At 29.8% G+C, this 16,638-nt stretch overlaps 1 protein-coding gene across 1 annotated transcript; it reads left to right on the top strand.

The window, feature by feature from the left end:
- The first annotated feature begins 538 nt into the window (after positions 1-538).
- On the top strand, positions 539-2,671 carry LOC107840237 (cyclin-D3-1). The gene is made up of 4 exons (XM_016684039.2): positions 539-1,317; positions 1,443-1,644; positions 1,747-1,877; positions 1,998-2,671. The coding sequence occupies exons 1-4, from the start codon at positions 820-822 to the stop codon at positions 2,265-2,267; spliced, it is 1,101 nt and encodes a 366-aa protein (XP_016539525.1). The 5' UTR covers positions 539-819; the 3' UTR covers positions 2,268-2,671.
- The last annotated feature ends 13,967 nt before the right edge of the window (positions 2,672-16,638 follow it).

Here is a 16,638-nt window from a genome sequence, read left to right as displayed (position 1 = left end):
GTCATTCTTTTGAAACTAACTAAAAAGAAAAGCATGCGACGAAGAGAGTATATAAATCGAACTCCTTAAAGGTTATTTGATACAACGAATGGAATATCCCTTCCTTCATATGTGATAATAATCCTATTATTTTTGTACAAATGGTAGGGTGTAATTATCTCAAAATTAATTAATAACACACTAAATATGAGATGAAATTAACTTAAAAGTTATTGTGAAATTATTTTTCTTATTGCACGTATATTAATGTCACGAGATGGACCGGGTTGGTGTGTGTGCTTTTTTTCCCATTTCTGCAGCAGTATAAAGTACATATACATTATATCCTCCAATTTTGTGTATTTATAGATACAATATACAACACACAAGTAGACTTCCCCCTTGTCCTATTTTTTACCACCCCAATGCCAATAAAGTAGAAAAAAACATAACCCAAAGTCCCCATACAAAAATCATCGAAATCTCCTCCTTTAAGTCCCAACCTCAAAATCAAATTTTCAAATTACATACATTTACTACATATACACAGTATATACATACTAAGTATTAAAAAAAGGACAAGCGTGACATCCACTCTGATAAAATCTCTTTCTTTTTCTCCCTCCCCCCCCTCCCCCTCCCCCTTCTCTTTATCTCTCTCTCTTTTTTCTTTCTGTTTTTGAGAACCGAGTCCTCTCTCTCTGTGTCTTAGTACTATTAGCTTTTTCCCCCTTCTTCCCTCTCTCACACAATCAGACAAATAAAAGATAAAGATAACAACATCAAAATGAACATAGCGATAAGAACATGAGCAAAGGACAGGGATTTTAGGTGGAAAAAATGGCAATAGAGCACAATGAGCATCAAGAACTATCACAATCTTTTCTTTTAGATGCACTTTACTGTGAAGAACAAGAAGAAAGATGGGGTGATTTGTTAGATGATGATGATGAAGAGGGAGGGGTTATTGTTAATCCAAAATCTGATTCTTTATTGCCTTTGCTTTTATTGGAACAAGATTTGTTTTGGGAAGATGAAGAGCTTCTTTCACTTTTTACTAAAGAAATGGGAACTCAGTGTTGCTTTGAGAGTTTTGAGAATGACCCTTTACTTTGTTCAGCTCGTGTTGATGTTGTGGGATGGATAATGAAAGTGAATGCTCATTATGGCTTCTCTGCTCTGACTGCTGTTTTAGCTGTTAATTACCTTGACAGGTTTCTTTCTAGCCTCCAGTATCAGAATGATAAGCCTTGGATGATTCAGCTTGCTGCTGTTACTTGTCTTTCTTTAGCTGCTAAAGTTGAAGAAACTCATGTTCCCCTTCTTCTTGATTTCCAGGTACCCTTCTTTCTTCCTTTCTGATTTCTTGATTTACAAATTTCTTTGGTTGATTTATTAAAAAAAAAAAAAAAAAAAGTTCTTTGGACTTTCTTGATTTACAAAATGTGACGATTGATTGTTAGGTGGAAGATGCAAAATATGTGTTTGAGGCAAAGACCATACAGAGAATGGAGCTTCTAGTGCTGTCTTCATTGAAATGGAGGATGAATCCAGTGACCCCACTGTCATTTCTTGATCATATAATAAGAAGGCTTGGGCTAAAGAACGATGTTCACTGGGAATTTCTGAGAAGATGTGAAAGTCTTCTTCTATCTGTCATGGCAGGTAAATCTTTTTTGACCAAAGATTAGATTTTTCGATGATAACAAGAAGAAAAAAAATGGAACATAAGAGACCCCTTTTTGATGTTTTTGTCTAATAATACAGATTGTAGATTCGTACGTTATATGCCTTCTGTATTGGCCACTGCAATTATGCTTCACGTTATTCATCAAGTTGAGCCTTGCAATGCTATTGAGTACCAAAATCAGCTTCTTGAGGTTCTCAAAATTAGCAAGGTGCCATTTCCTTCATACTGTTTTTTGTTCTTATTGTTGTTTTTTACACCTCACATGGTGATAAAAACAGCCATTAAATGCTATACACATGAGTATTTACTAGTACAATTTTGTACACAGGAGAAAGTGAACAATTGCTTTGAACTCATTTCGGAAGTGTCTTCTAAGCCAGTTATGTCACACAAGCGCAAATATGATGAAAATCCAAGTAGCCCAAGTGATGTAATTGATCCAATTTGCAGTTCAGAAAGCTCAAATGACTCATGGGATTTGGATTCTTCTTCATATTTGCCTATGTTCAAGAAAAGCAGAGTTCAAGAAGAGCAAATGAAATTGGCATCATCATCAATGAGCAGAGTTTTTGTGGAAGCTATTGGCAGTCCTCATTAAATCAATTAATTAACCACACCCCTTTATCTCTTCTTTGTAATGTCATGTGGTGGGTAGCACTAAATATTTATTCATATTCAAGAAGTATTATTTCCTTTTATGTCATTTAAAAAAAAAAAAGAGAAGAATGGTTAGCTGGTGGATTGCAGTAAGAGGAGTGGCTGGCTTGGCTTTTCTTTTTTTTGATGGGAGGAGGGGAGGTGTAGTCTACTAGTACTGGAAAGCCAGAGAGAGAGAGAGAGAGAGAGAGAGAGAGAGAGAAAAGACAGAATATCTGCACTCTTTGTTTTACTCTCTATTCATTTCTATTTCTCTCTTAAGTCTCTTTCATGCATGCATACTTTTCATGGACATATTTAATAGTATTGCCCTTTACTATAAAAATTCATAAAATGTTTTCTTTATTTTGCTCTATGTACAAGTACAACAATCCCCCCTCCCCTCCCACCTTCTCTGTAGCTATTCTTACAGTATATATAAGATATGTATGAATCATAATTTTATCTAATGTAGTACAAGACTAGAATTCAGAACCTATAATGTCAATGTATAGGGATATTAGTTAAGATTCATAAGATTATAAAAAAGGAACTGACGAAATGATTTAAGTTATATGCACTATAGTGAATTGTAGTGAAGATTCTTCTACATGATTGAGGAAAATTGACTGGTTATAGGTTTGTTATCACTATTTTTTGGGCAACATAAGAACATAGAAGGGAATTGACGAGGGATATGAGTATACCGACAATGAAGGTCTTAATGCTAATCTAGCAATTTAAATAGATTTAGAATATTATCACTCTAATTTTTCAGGTAATTAACAAGAACACAAACGAATAGACATGATTTAGGTTATACATTAACATCACGAACTATTTTGCACATTCAGAGTTGATACAAAGAGTTAATTGTATGGATAGGTCATATCACTTGTCAAAAATGAAAATTAAAGCCATTGACAAAAACCATCTTATTCTACAACAAAACTCAAAACATATATAGTGTTACTCCACTGAATTAAACCCATTGACGAAGTGAAACTGCGCAATCAATCAACAAGGGTTCATGCCCATACATGTTTGATTATAGTAACAACTTTTGAAGTAAGGCTGCTTATAACAACACAACCGTCACATACCCAGTGTGATTGCACAAGTAGGGTATGAGAGGATAGAGTACTGTACGAGGTTGCTTCCGATAGATCTGATAAGATTGCTTATAATAATTAAACAGGTTTCATGTCAAAAAAACACATAAATTAACATTAATTTGTTCGATATATTTATATAGATCAACGTGCAATATAAGGCATGTGTGGACCAACACTAGGTATTTCAGAATGCTAATAAGTTAAAATCCATTGAAGAGCTTAGCTAAAACTTCTAAAGAAGGTCCTATAGCATAGATGAGTACTTTGCTAGGATTAATGGGTGAATGGTTTAGGGAACAAGCAAGTAATGCCACAGAATTAAGCCCAAAATAAAGCTTTACTAGAGAGCATTATTTTTGTTTTATTACTACAAGTTTGACATCCACTCAAAATCTTTAATCAAAAATTTGACTTGGATATAAATTCATTTTAAAGGCAAAGTTCTATTTTCAAAGAGGTAAATGATACCATATAATTAAGCCCATGGTAAGAGTCTACTAAGTAGAGTTTCTTTTATGCACATTTTCAAAGTAGGTAATGCAACGCATACCATAAATTAAGCCCAAAGTAAACCGCCTATTAGAAAGAGATTTTTCTTTGTTCCTAATTATTTTTAATTGCGAATAATATAAAATAAATGTCATTCATTAAGATTTAATTCAAAATTTTTGATTAAGAATGAACGAATAGTTACGAGGACACCGCAAACATGTGGTGTATATTAGAGAGAGAATGTGAATGGGAGACAAAGGGGGTTTTGTCGGACATTTGGGTTTTTTTACTTTTGTTTTGTTTTCTTATTATTGTAGAACTAGGAATGATGATGTGTATATGTCTCATTCGAAGGGATACTTTTTTGGGGATTTTATTTGTAGTGGTTATTATCAAGGGGTTTTGACTTTGACCTTATTTGCATCCTGACCCCACAACCTCTCCTCCTTTGCTTTTCGGGTCTCCATATTTTCTTGTCTCTCTACCTTTTTAACTTTCTGTCAACCAATCAGACATTACTTGACAACATTTTATAAAAGGATTATTTGCATTTTTACCTCTATTTTATATTGATTTTTTAGTTTTATACCTCAAAGCAAATACTTTATTCATTTCATTTTATGTGTTGTTATTCTTTTATCCGTTTTAAAAGAATATTTTATTTTTTTAGTTGATAATTATTTAAAGATAAAATTTCATGTTTATCTTTATTGATCCTATAAAAATCTCATTTAATTAAATAGTAATAGTATATTTTTTTAATTTAATAAATATTATTAAGTTTTTTCTTGTTTCTTAAACTCTGTTAAAATATGTCACGTTAAATGGAATGGAGGGAGTAACATTTTTAAAAGGGTATAAATCGATATATTTACATCATAATATCTCATAAGCTAGTATGGCTTACTAGACATAAGTTCGATTGCTAAAAACATAAATTTAAGAATAAAATTAAAGATGAATTCATTTAAAGGCAAATCATGCAATTAAATATTATAAAAGGAACTAGTAGACATAAATTAACAATCTCTAGTACTAGTACAAGGAATACCAATGAAAATATAAATAATCAACTTTGCTTTAAAAATCAAACTCCTCCTCAAAATTGAACAATAATCATATTTCTCCTGTATCCTTTGCATTATCCATTTTGCCCTTATAATTTAAATCCTATATCTATTTAATACCTCTTTATATTATATTATATTATATTATATTATATTATATTATATTATATTATATTATATTATATTATATTATATTATATTATATTATATTATATTATATTAAGCCTAAGTCGGAATACCGAACCAAAGCATCAATCGAAATAGAAAAGAATCTTAAGTAGTTTTATGATTGTATGGACTATTTTACCCAAACATGGGGTCTGTCAGAGATTTAATAACCTTATGTTGAACCTGTGTGTCTAGAAGTTCTAATTGTGCGAAAATTCGCCCTTTTTCTCAACATGGGGCCTGTCAGACATTTAATATCTTCGTTTAGAGGAATGCATTTGATAATAGTTATTATAGTTTTCTCAGAGAGGAAGTGTGTATAAAAATTCATATTAGATATTCTCGAGATAGAAAATCAGGCAAAGAATTTTCACTACCCTTTTTATATTGTATTTCATAATCAAAAGAGGCTAATTGAGCTTGCCACCGCGCAAATATTAATTTAGAGGCATCATGTTTGAAGTCTTTATTAAACATAAATTTGACAGATTGAGCATCAGTTCTAATTATAAATTTTTGGTCGTATAGATCATCTTGGAATTTCAGAACGCATTTTACAATAGTTAACATATCATGGGCTACCGTGGCGTATTTTTTCTGACTTTCCATCCATTTACCAGAATAAAATTGAATCAAACATTCGGTCTTCATATGAGGATTAACTTGTTTAAGTATTCCGCCATATCCAATATTTGAAGCGTCTGTTTCAATAATTTTTAACCAGTTAGGGTTTGCAAGAGAAGTACAAGGAAGGGTTTGAACTCTGTTTTTAATTAATTTTACTAAATCAGTATGTGCTTGAGTCCAAGGAGTTTTGTGATCCTTTTTAAGTCTATCATATAAAGTAGCTAAGTCTCTAGACAAATTTTCATAAAAAGGGGAAATATAATTAAGACTACCGAGGAACCTTTGAAGCTGTTTTTTATCAGTAATAATATCAGGAAATTTTTTAGCAAATTCGAGAACTCGTTGTATAGGTACAATAGAACCTTGAGAAATATTCTGTCCTAAAAATCTAATGTTTGTCTGAAATAAACTTATCTTTGGTTTAGAGATGACTAAGCCGTTTTGAATAATTATTTGTTTAAACGTATGCAAATGTTTAAAATGAGACTCAAGGGTTTTTGAAAATACTAAAATATCATCAATATAGACAATGATAAAGTCCATATAGGGATTAAAAATGTCATTCATAATCTTTTGAAATTCGGAAGGAGCATTCTTTAAATCAAATGGCATGACATTCTATTCATACTGTCCAAAAGGGACATTAAAAGTAGTTCTATAAGTATGATTTTTATCAATTTGAATTTGCCAATATCCAGATTTTAAATCAAATTTAGAAAATATATTAGCATCATATAATCTGAAAAGTAAGTCCTTTTTATTCGGTATAGGGTATCGAATCCATTTTAAAACTTTATTCAGAGGTTTATAGTTTATAACTAATCGAGGTACTCCTCGTTCCTTTTCAGCAGCATTATTGACATAAAAAGCGGTACAAGACCAAGGAGATTTTGAGGGTTTTATAAGACCTTTTTGTAAAAGATTATCAATTTCTGTCTTACAGAATTCCACTAACTCTGTATTCATTTGATAGGGTCGAGATTTTGTAAGAATCTTTTCTTCACTAAAGTCATTTTCATAAGGAAGAGAAACAATATGCTTCTTTCGGTTTCAGAAAGCATTTGGATGATCCGCACAAAAATCAAGAATCAATTGATTAGAAATCATTTTTATTTTTTCTTGGACTTTTACTGATTTTAAAGTATCAAAAATATTAATACTCATTAGGCCCAATTGTAAAAAAATAATTTGTTTTTGTTTCATATTGATAAGGATATTTATATCTCTTGTTACAGGGTGAGTAACAAAAGGATAAGAGATTTGTTTATTCTTATAAATAGTCTTAAAATCATTTACATCAATATGTGTATAAGGATAGATAGCATTTATAAAAGGTGTTCCTAAGATAATAGGAGGATATAACTGATTTTTTACTAAAAAGAAGAAATGAGGAATGCAGACTTTATCTCGACATATATGAGTATTTGGTAATTTATAGTTGATATCAAGAGTATGGCCAGATGCAGATTTTACTATGTGAGTAGTTTTTTCAAAATACCTGGTTGGAATTAGTCCTTCTTGAATACAACTAACATCAGCACCACTATCAATCATAGCAACATTAGTGACAGAAAATTTCTTATTTATCAAAATAGTGCAATTTATATACCATTTATGAGCTGTAACTATTTGCATCATCCCCAAGAAATAATCCCTTTTCAAATCTTCTGTTGGACTAAGTTTATCAATTTCATCATTTTCAGAGTATTCCAAATCCTTATCTTTTCCTTTTGAGGTAAAAGAAGTTTCAGGGATTTCAATAATCTTTTCTTCAATTTTCGAAATTCTATGATCGGAGATCATCTGATTTTGTTTTAAGGAAACAATTTCCCTTTTCAATTGTTCAACTTCGATTTTTAAATCATTAAAGGTAGTATCTCTACCTGGGGTTTTACTCAACGCAAAACGTCGATTAACTTCGGCTAAGGAATAAGACATGTGATGATTTTCAAAAGAGTTATCTTTAGAAATATTAGTATTAACAGAAGTTTTTTGAATAGCAAAATTAAGGATTTTTTCACGCAGTTTTTCATCAGTAACTTCTTTTAGTAATTCGAGAATATTTTCAGCAGTAAGAGTTTGAACATTTAAATCAAGATCTTCGAATTGCGCTTGAAGTTTATACATCATTTCATCACAATTGCAAACATCATTATCACAGTCATTACATTTATTAACCTGATCGAGCTCACTATCAGAATTAGGTAATTCAAAATCATCTTCAGATGTGGAATCAGATTCGGAATCAGAGGTATATAATAAATTATAAACTTGGTCATGAACTTCTTCAGAAAGTCCTAAGGACTTGAGTTTTTGTAATTTGCAGTTTGGAGCTATATGACCATATTGGTTACACTTATAGCATTTAATTTGGGCTAATTCTCTTTTGGATCTATCTTTCGTGAATCTGGTAGACTTACAAAAGGATTTTCTAGTTTCACGTTCTTCCTTGGTTCTATGACTAGAACGTTTATTTCTATAGGATTTATTAGGCTTGGAATATCTTTGGGGTTTTCGTACGAAGGTTTATCCATACCAAATTGCTCACAAAAGTCTCTTAATTGGAATTTTTCTCTGAGTTTATCAAGCTTAATTTGTCTAGCTAATTTCAACTCGTTGCAAAGGGCTAAGCCTTCTTGAGTACAAGCTACAATAAGTTGACCATAAGTTTTTTTCTGAATACTGGACTTCTCCATAAGATCCTCTAAGAGATTTTCTAACTCTTTCAGCAAATAAAGGTGAAAGGCCATCAATGAATTTAGCTTTCCAATGGTCGTACTTACTTTCGGGTAAATCCATAACCCTACTAAGAAAGGTATCTTTATACCATCTAAATTTGCCTAAGTGCTTACATTTTAAACCATTAAGAAGGGTCTTAATGTTTTCATACTGATTAGTAAATCTTCCTCCAAAATGTTCAATAATTGTAAGCATAAGGGTATAGACAGCATCTGAACGTCCTGCCTGAAGAGGTCGGCCTAGATTATCTTTTTCGGGTTTATCACTGGTGGCATTAAAAATAGCCTCGCGTTTATCATCGTCCAAGAAATTATCCCACCAGCCTCGAAGTTGGCCAGTAAATCCCGCAACAATCATTTTACAAATTGTTGGGTCGGTGCGATTGACCCGATTTTCTGGCGAGGCAGTGACTGTGGCAATAGTAGCATACATGGACATACGATGGATAAGAATAGAGATTTGTCGGTCAGATAATCCGTCAGTATTCCATTCATAAATGGCTTCTCCACTATAAGAAGTATTTGTCTGATTCCATTCCCTTTGCTCTATCAGAACATCTTGAGGAGTTGGGCGTGGATAATATACAGTAGACATATGGGGAATATCAGTGTATTTCTTTCCCGGTTGTTTCTTAATCATACCTTTTAGCTTATTTAGCTCGGAAGAGATTACATCTCCAGTATTTTGAGTAGACTCAATATTATCAGCAAAATTAGACTCAAGATTTTGTACAAAATCATCAGAAATATTAAGAGGTTGAATGTTTAAACGAGAGAATTTTTCATCTAAGAGTTTCTCTAATTGGTCTAATTGAGAAACTTTTTCAAATCCTTCTATTTCAGGAGGTCTTTGAATACAAGGTTTTGATAAAATATATCCTTCTTCATCAGTGATTTTGGAAGTAGAAGGAATGTTAGAGGAATTCATCTGGGTGCTAAGTTTGTTAACTAACTCAATTAATTCGTCAAGTTTTTTATCAAGAGAGGAAATGTGTTCTCCTAAAACCTTAACATAAAGACTCAAATAATCATTTTGGGCGATAAGGTTATTTATTTCAGAAATAGTAATTTTTCCCACATCTTCACTGACAAACTTTTGAAAAGCAGAAAAAGTCATGCCAGTATTATTGGGCAATATAAAGGAAGACTGAGGAGGATAAAGTGCTTGAGTAATTGTGCCATCAGAATTTTGATAAGATCTTTCGATTATTTTGACATATGACGGTAAATATGCAGACGTGAACCATGGTACAAAGAAAATAATTTTATTATGTAAAGCACAAATTTCATAGAATTCTTCTGAAATATTGCGTAATTCATCCGGAGTATAAGTTTCAAAAAACCATGTTCTAAAGGTTTTCCATTTTTCAGAAAAAAATTCTTTCTGAATATATTTTCTTGCCTGAGAACCAGGACTAAAATCAATAAGTTGTGTCATCATGGTTAAACAGAATTGATGTCAAAATCCATTTCAGATGGGGTAGGATTTTCATTATCAAAATCTTGAACTATATTAGTTTTTGAGTTGATTTTTATCTTCTCTACACCTTTAGGTGTAGTATGCGAATCTGCAGAATTAATAGTATGCAAAGATGCCGCTCGATTCCTAGCTGGACCATACTGAGGTTCTATAGGAGAAATATGATGAATAGAAGGAAGTCTTCGTGGTATTGAGAAAGAATTTCTATAGACTGGGGGATTACTATCAAATTGTAGACAAATTCGACCATCTGGATTTTGAGTTACTTGAGTTAACTCTGAATTAGTCACATCATCCGCCAATTGTTTTGGGGAAGTGACTGAATTTAATATCCATGTTTGGCGAAAATCAATTTCATCCCATCTAATAGGTCTTCGGGTAGTGACCCTAGATTTTATAAAATTAGTTTCAATAAGCATAGTGCAATCAGAATTATCATAAATTAACTTACATCGAGGATTTAGAGTTGATAATAATCGATAGTATATGCGGTAAGATAATCCTATTAGTTCAGATCCAGGGGCATAATCATATCCATGAGTTTTCACATTTAAGGTTAAAGCATGAAGAATATTTACGTCAGTTAGAGATAATTGTAAATTTGGCTGAATATTAAAATATACAGGACCATAAGTAAGAGTGGATTCAATAGATCCCATTAAGGATTTTCGAAAATTTAGATTTCTAGCATCACGTAAAGCAGCTAAAAATGTTTCAGGGAGACCCTTTAGTGTTAAAGGTTGAAAGACAATTTGTACTAAGCCAATATGCATATAATTATAATTACGTTTAAAAATATCAATATCATGCTTATTTAGGAGTTGAATAGTCTGTTCATCAGCATTTAAAGCAAGAGATTGTTCCGTTGTTTTAATAATTTGTTTATGTTTTATTTTATCAAAAAATCCATATCCATATATGGTTTTTAATTCAACTTTTGGAATTGTCCATTTATTTAGTAGATCCATATCTTGAGGTAAATTTTAACCTAAATATTTATAACATTTTATTTAACTTTATTAATATTAAAAATAAAATAATACTTTTTATAAATTTATCACAAAATCTAATGTCATTTTTTAGGATCATTATTTTAATATTATATGAGTTAAAGAGTCGTTTGGTATGAAGTATAATTATAATAATTTGACGATAAAATTCATGATTATTTAGTTAGAGGCATTTAGTCTCAAAATTATTCCACTATTTATACCACAGTAATGAAATAAGTTATCACATATACATGCTAATACAATTTATTTTGGGATAACTATTCCCGAAATAACTTGTTCTCAATCAAGTCCCCCCTAAGTGTGTATATATGCATGTAAATGCATGTGCGTATATATTTGTATTTCACCAATATCTTATTACATTCGTTTTATATTACTTGACTTTTGTTCAGTGGCGGACCCAGTATTTAAGGATTGTGGGTGCTGAGAAAATTAAAAAGCTGGAAAAAAATAAAAAATCACTTCAACAAGGTTCGAACCCGGGACGTCCCATTAGTGGAGAAGCTTAAGAACAACTTAAATGCCAATGCACCCAACCAACTTTTGTTATAGTGGGTGCATTTATATGTTTTATAACTATTTTCGTATATTTTTTTTTTTTGTAATTATACCTATTCCGCGTCTAGTTTACTGGGTGCCGAAGCACCCCAAAAACTAGGGGTATACATAGGTCGGGTTGGTTCGATTTTTATTAAAAAAAAAAATCAAACCAATCATGTCGATTTATTAAAACTATAAATCAAATCAAACCAACATAAAATTGATTTTTTCGGTTTAGGTTTTAGTCGTTTTTTTCATATTTTTTTTATAATCTTTAGTTTTTACAATTATATTATGATCGAAAACTAGATCAAATATGTTTTCACTCATGTGCTAATGAAAAAACATAATTATAAAAAAAATGAGGAACGAAAAGCTCTCTTGAAACTAAAAAGTGAGATGAAGAGTTAAGTGTAGGTTTTAAATTTATATTGGGTTTTTGATCATTTAATTAGCAATTAATGGACAAATATTACAACTTAAAGGCCCAAATCTAAATATATATCTACATCTACTTTCAAATTATTGAAAATTACTAAAACTAGTTGAAAAAGTATTTTAAAAGTAGATTATAATTAATATTTTATGTATAAAAAAGTTTGAATATATATATATATATATATATATATATATATATATATTATGTCGGTTTGATTAGGTTCGGTTTGATTTTTTTTTATTAACCCTAAATCAAACCAAGAATGGTCAATTTTTTTTTTTAACGCCAAACCAATCAAACCAAACCATACAGCGGTTTTTTTTCTCGGTTTGGTTTGGTTTGTCGGTTCGATTTGACTTGACTGTTTGGTCTGTACACCCCTACCAAAAACGTATGTAGGTCCGCCCCTGCTTTTGTTGACATGACACAACTCTTAAGAAATTTTTATTAGAGGTGTATTTATTGAAAATTAACCTTATTAATGATACTCAGAAACTTTAAATTTATCTATACTATTATATTATGTAGTTATTTAATATTAAGGGTTGAAAAAAAATAAAGTACAATTCTCTTAATTTCATAAATTGAACAAGTAAATTAAACACTTGTTTTCAGTATGAGGGTCAAGTAATAAGAAACGATATTATCTATTATCTATATAAATAAATGAGTTGTGATTGTCATTTAATAGAGTATTACATAATTTATAATTTATCTAAATAAATATAATCTTTAAAATTTGACCTTGTTTTTATTCTTTATTTTGTATTTCCTACATTGAGATATATTTATAAAGTTAATAATTACTTATTATTTTCACTTATAAAATAAATATTAAATTTTGATTATTATTATTAGAACTAACTTCCTTATTATGCTAATTTACTTCATTATAGATTATTATTAGCTTATATACTTTTTTAGTACTTCTCATTTTTTTGCCAAGAAGATAATGTTCATGTTTTTAAGAAAAAATTGTTAGATGATTTTTTTTTTTAAAATGATAATTTTAAAGAATAAAAAAAGGTTGATCATGAAAGGGCATAATAGGTATTTAAAAATTTAATTAGGATAAAAGGAGGGAATATGATTATTGTTCAAAGTTGAGGAGGAGTTTGATTTTTAAAGTAAAGTTGGGGAGGAAAAATGATTTTCACCCAATTTAATTTGATGGAACATATTACTTTCAAATTTCTCCATTTGCCAATTTATCACTACGTTAGTTACTTGTAATTAGCCTTTGATAGTCTAATTACGAAAATATTTTAGTTGTCTCAGTATATTTAAAAGCGAATCTCTATCTTTATTAGTACTAAACTTTTCCTTTGGTATATAGTTAGAAAAAGGTATTATTAAAACATCATATTACATTTCAAAATTATTAAACCAGTTCTGCTTTTTAAAGTGCTCTCTTCTAATCAAACTTAACAATAAATTAGGATTAAGAGAGTTAAATTACATTACCTTAACATTGAATTCTTGCTCTTTTAAATGTATGTTTTACTTATTTATCAAAAACATAAAAAGAAAATATAAACCATATACCTCCTAAAATTTTTAAATATATTTCTTTTTTCCCATTATTCTATATTAATTACTTGTAAATAGAGTATAATTTTTGTCCTTCTAAAAGTGAAGATTCCACTCATCACTTTTTTGTTTATTTCAAGGAAAAAGAGAAAGTAGAGCAAAAAGAGGTTACCAATTTAGAAAAAATAAATAGTGCAGAAAGAAAATATGTGAAAACTATTACTCCATCACTTTTTTTTTCTGCTCCTAATACTCTTATATTACTACGTAATTTTTAGTAGAATAGCATCTTATTAATGAATCTCACCTGTGATCGAATTTTTATAAGCTTGTAGTAATAAATCTTGTGTAGAAATGAAAATATTGTTTTTAGCAGTAAAAGTGAAAAAGGAAAATAAAGAAATTTTTTGTGAAATATAAAAAATTGCAATCAAATTTATTATTGTTTCAAAAAAAATTACGTCATAGTCATCTCACACTTGCGTGCTAGACAAAATCATCACTTGCAATCATGTAATTTTCTTTTCCTCCCCTTCTGTTTCAGTTTTGTAAAAGAAAATTTATCTTTGTTTAATAATGCTATTGCCTAGAGTTAAACGTACCATTTCTCTTTTGACATATTATTTTAAAAAAAATTATTTTTATTAAGTTTTAAATATGCGGAGTTATAGTTCTTTCTTTCTCGATTTAAAAATATGAGCTTTTCTTTCTTTTTTTAATCGGTTCTAATAATACTGTCTTTCTTTTTTCATTGAGGATAATTTAACTGTAGTTTTTCTTTCAACTTTTAATAAAATATTTACCATCATAAAAATATGTAAGATTTGATTAGAAATCACCATCAAGAAATATAAAGGCATGAGGACAACAAAATAGAAGAGTAAAAATCAGTTTTCTAGTCCACATGGGATCGAGAGCTTCTTTTTGTTTTTTCTCCTATTATTCGAATTTTGTTTAGAATTCAATTAATTTTGATTCATGAGGTATATATATTAAAGGATAGATGCTATATATTTTTCATTTTCAAAGCTTGGATATTCTTGATCTGATCTAGAGCTACTACAACGACAAATTTATGAAAATCATTATTCTAATGTAATTTTTTCAACCAAAAATAAATTATCAAGTGAACATCACTAAAGGATTGTTTTGGCTTGTCATTTGTAATGCTTTAGTATTAATATTACTGATGGTCATCAAACTAACTAATCTTTTATCGCAACATGGTCATAGAAATATTTTAACTAATTAAAAATGCATCAATTATCTTTGAAATATTAAGCTGTCAAATCATATAATATGAAATTTCCAAAAAAAAAAAAAAAACACTCTATAAGCCCTTTTTTTTTTTCCCCAAAAGTGTTATATATGCACATTAATAGTAGTAGTGAGGCAATGTAATTTAGCAATTGCATGGGTGCTAAGTGGCATTGAAATAATCATCATCAATTATTCAAAAGAACACGTTTAACAACTTTGCTTTTGTTTAATATATTGATTTTGTATCTTATGGAATTTTCGCGATTGCTATCAACGTTACGTTCAACCAATTAGTACAATTTTCCATTAAAATATTGTAGGAATTTTACCTCCTTATTCAAATAAAAAACTAAAGATCCATGTTTAAAAGATTAAGTGATCTCATTTATTTGCTAGATTCAACTACGTGTCAGTCTCATTAGATGAGAATCCCACCTATTCTTTTTGTGTGGATCTCAAAAAGTCAAAAACATTCTAATTTTTGCAATATGTATAGTGAAAGTAAGTTGCACTTAGTAAATAATTAATGATTAAAGAAGAGCGACGTAATTATCGTGACCTAACTGTGAAAGTACAAATGTATTACTATATCTAGTAAGCGCTGGGACATAAAAGTATAATATTCTTTTTAAAAGTAACATTTAAAAAAAGTTGAAAAGAATTATTTGGGAATTGATGTGTTTGTACATGTATTGAACTTGAAAAAAGATTGAAATTTTTGCAAGTGGGATTTTTTTTTTATAATTGAAATTGGTCAAATTAAAACAAGTCTTCCAAACTTGTAATTGACCACCTTCATAAAATTATCCAAAATAATTAATCCAATATACAATCAAACATTAGTTTGGAATTTACAACAACATGAACATACTCCAAGACATATATGGAGTCGTCTCTGGCTTTAGCCTAAAGCCATTAAATTCACCGCTTTACGCCCCCAATTTTTGAGGCCTCATGTCTTTAGCAATTATAAATTTATAATTAAGAGTTTTTTTTAATTAAAAAATATTATTTCATTTTAATGTTATTTTAGCTCAAATAAAATATCATATTAGAAATTTAAGATTAAAGTTGAAAATTAAAAAAGATTTATTTTTAGTAATTCTCAATTCCAAATAAAATCTAATAAATAGGGCAACTTAATAACTATCCCTAAGGGTGTACATAGGTCGGGTTGGTTTGGTTTTTATTCAATAAAAATCAAACTAACTATGTCGGTTTATTAAAACTATAACCCAAATCAAACCAACATAAAATCGATTTTTTCGGTTTAGGTTTTAGTCGGTTCTTTCGGGTTTTTTGTTTTTTTTCTGGTTTTCTCGATTTTTTTTATAATCTTTATTTTTTACAATTATATTGTGATTGAAGATTAGATCAAGTATGTTTTCACTCATCTGATAATGAAAAAACTCAATTATGAAAAATTGAGGAGCGAAAAACTCTTTTAAAACTAAAAAGTAAGATGTAAAATCAGTGGCGGAGCCAGACTTTTGGTTAAGGGTGTTCATATTTTCCCTTGGGCAAAGAACTGTTTAAAAAATAAAGAAAATAAAGCACTGCTGCACCTGCCAAGGTCAAACTCGGGTTGTTGATGCGGAAATGCACACTCTTGACCACTGGACTATGCTTCTCTAGCTTGTCAAGGGTGTGCAACAACATGTATATAACCATAAACATCTATATTTAACCTATATACTCGAAAAAAATTTCCGACGAAGGGTGTTCATCTGACCACCCTTCGTTGGTTGTGGCTCCGCCACTGTGTAGAGTGAAAAGTTTAGGTTTTAAATTTATATTGGGTTGTGGATCATTTTATTAACAATTAATAGACAAATATTACAACTTAATATATATATATATATAT

The sequence above is a fragment of the Capsicum annuum genome, chromosome 8 (assembly GCF_002878395.1).
Source record: "Capsicum annuum cultivar UCD-10X-F1 chromosome 8, UCD10Xv1.1, whole genome shotgun sequence".
NCBI classification, from domain to species: domain Eukaryota; kingdom Viridiplantae; phylum Streptophyta; class Magnoliopsida; order Solanales; family Solanaceae; genus Capsicum; species Capsicum annuum.
Note: the sequence above shows the minus strand (reverse complement) of the source record. Positions and strands in the feature narration are given on the sequence as shown.

Bases quoted from the DNA above. Each gene is read 5' to 3' on its own strand.
- LOC107840237 (XM_016684039.2), top strand. From the start codon at position 820: ATGGCAATAGAGCACAATGAGCATCAAGAACTATCACAATCTTTTCTT. The intron at 1,645-1,746 runs GTAAATCTTTTT...CTAATAATACAG, and splicing joins TCTTCTATCTGTCATGGCAG to ATTGTAGATTCGTACGTTAT. The intron at 1,878-1,997 runs GTGCCATTTCCT...TTTTGTACACAG, and splicing joins AGGTTCTCAAAATTAGCAAG to GAGAAAGTGAACAATTGCTT.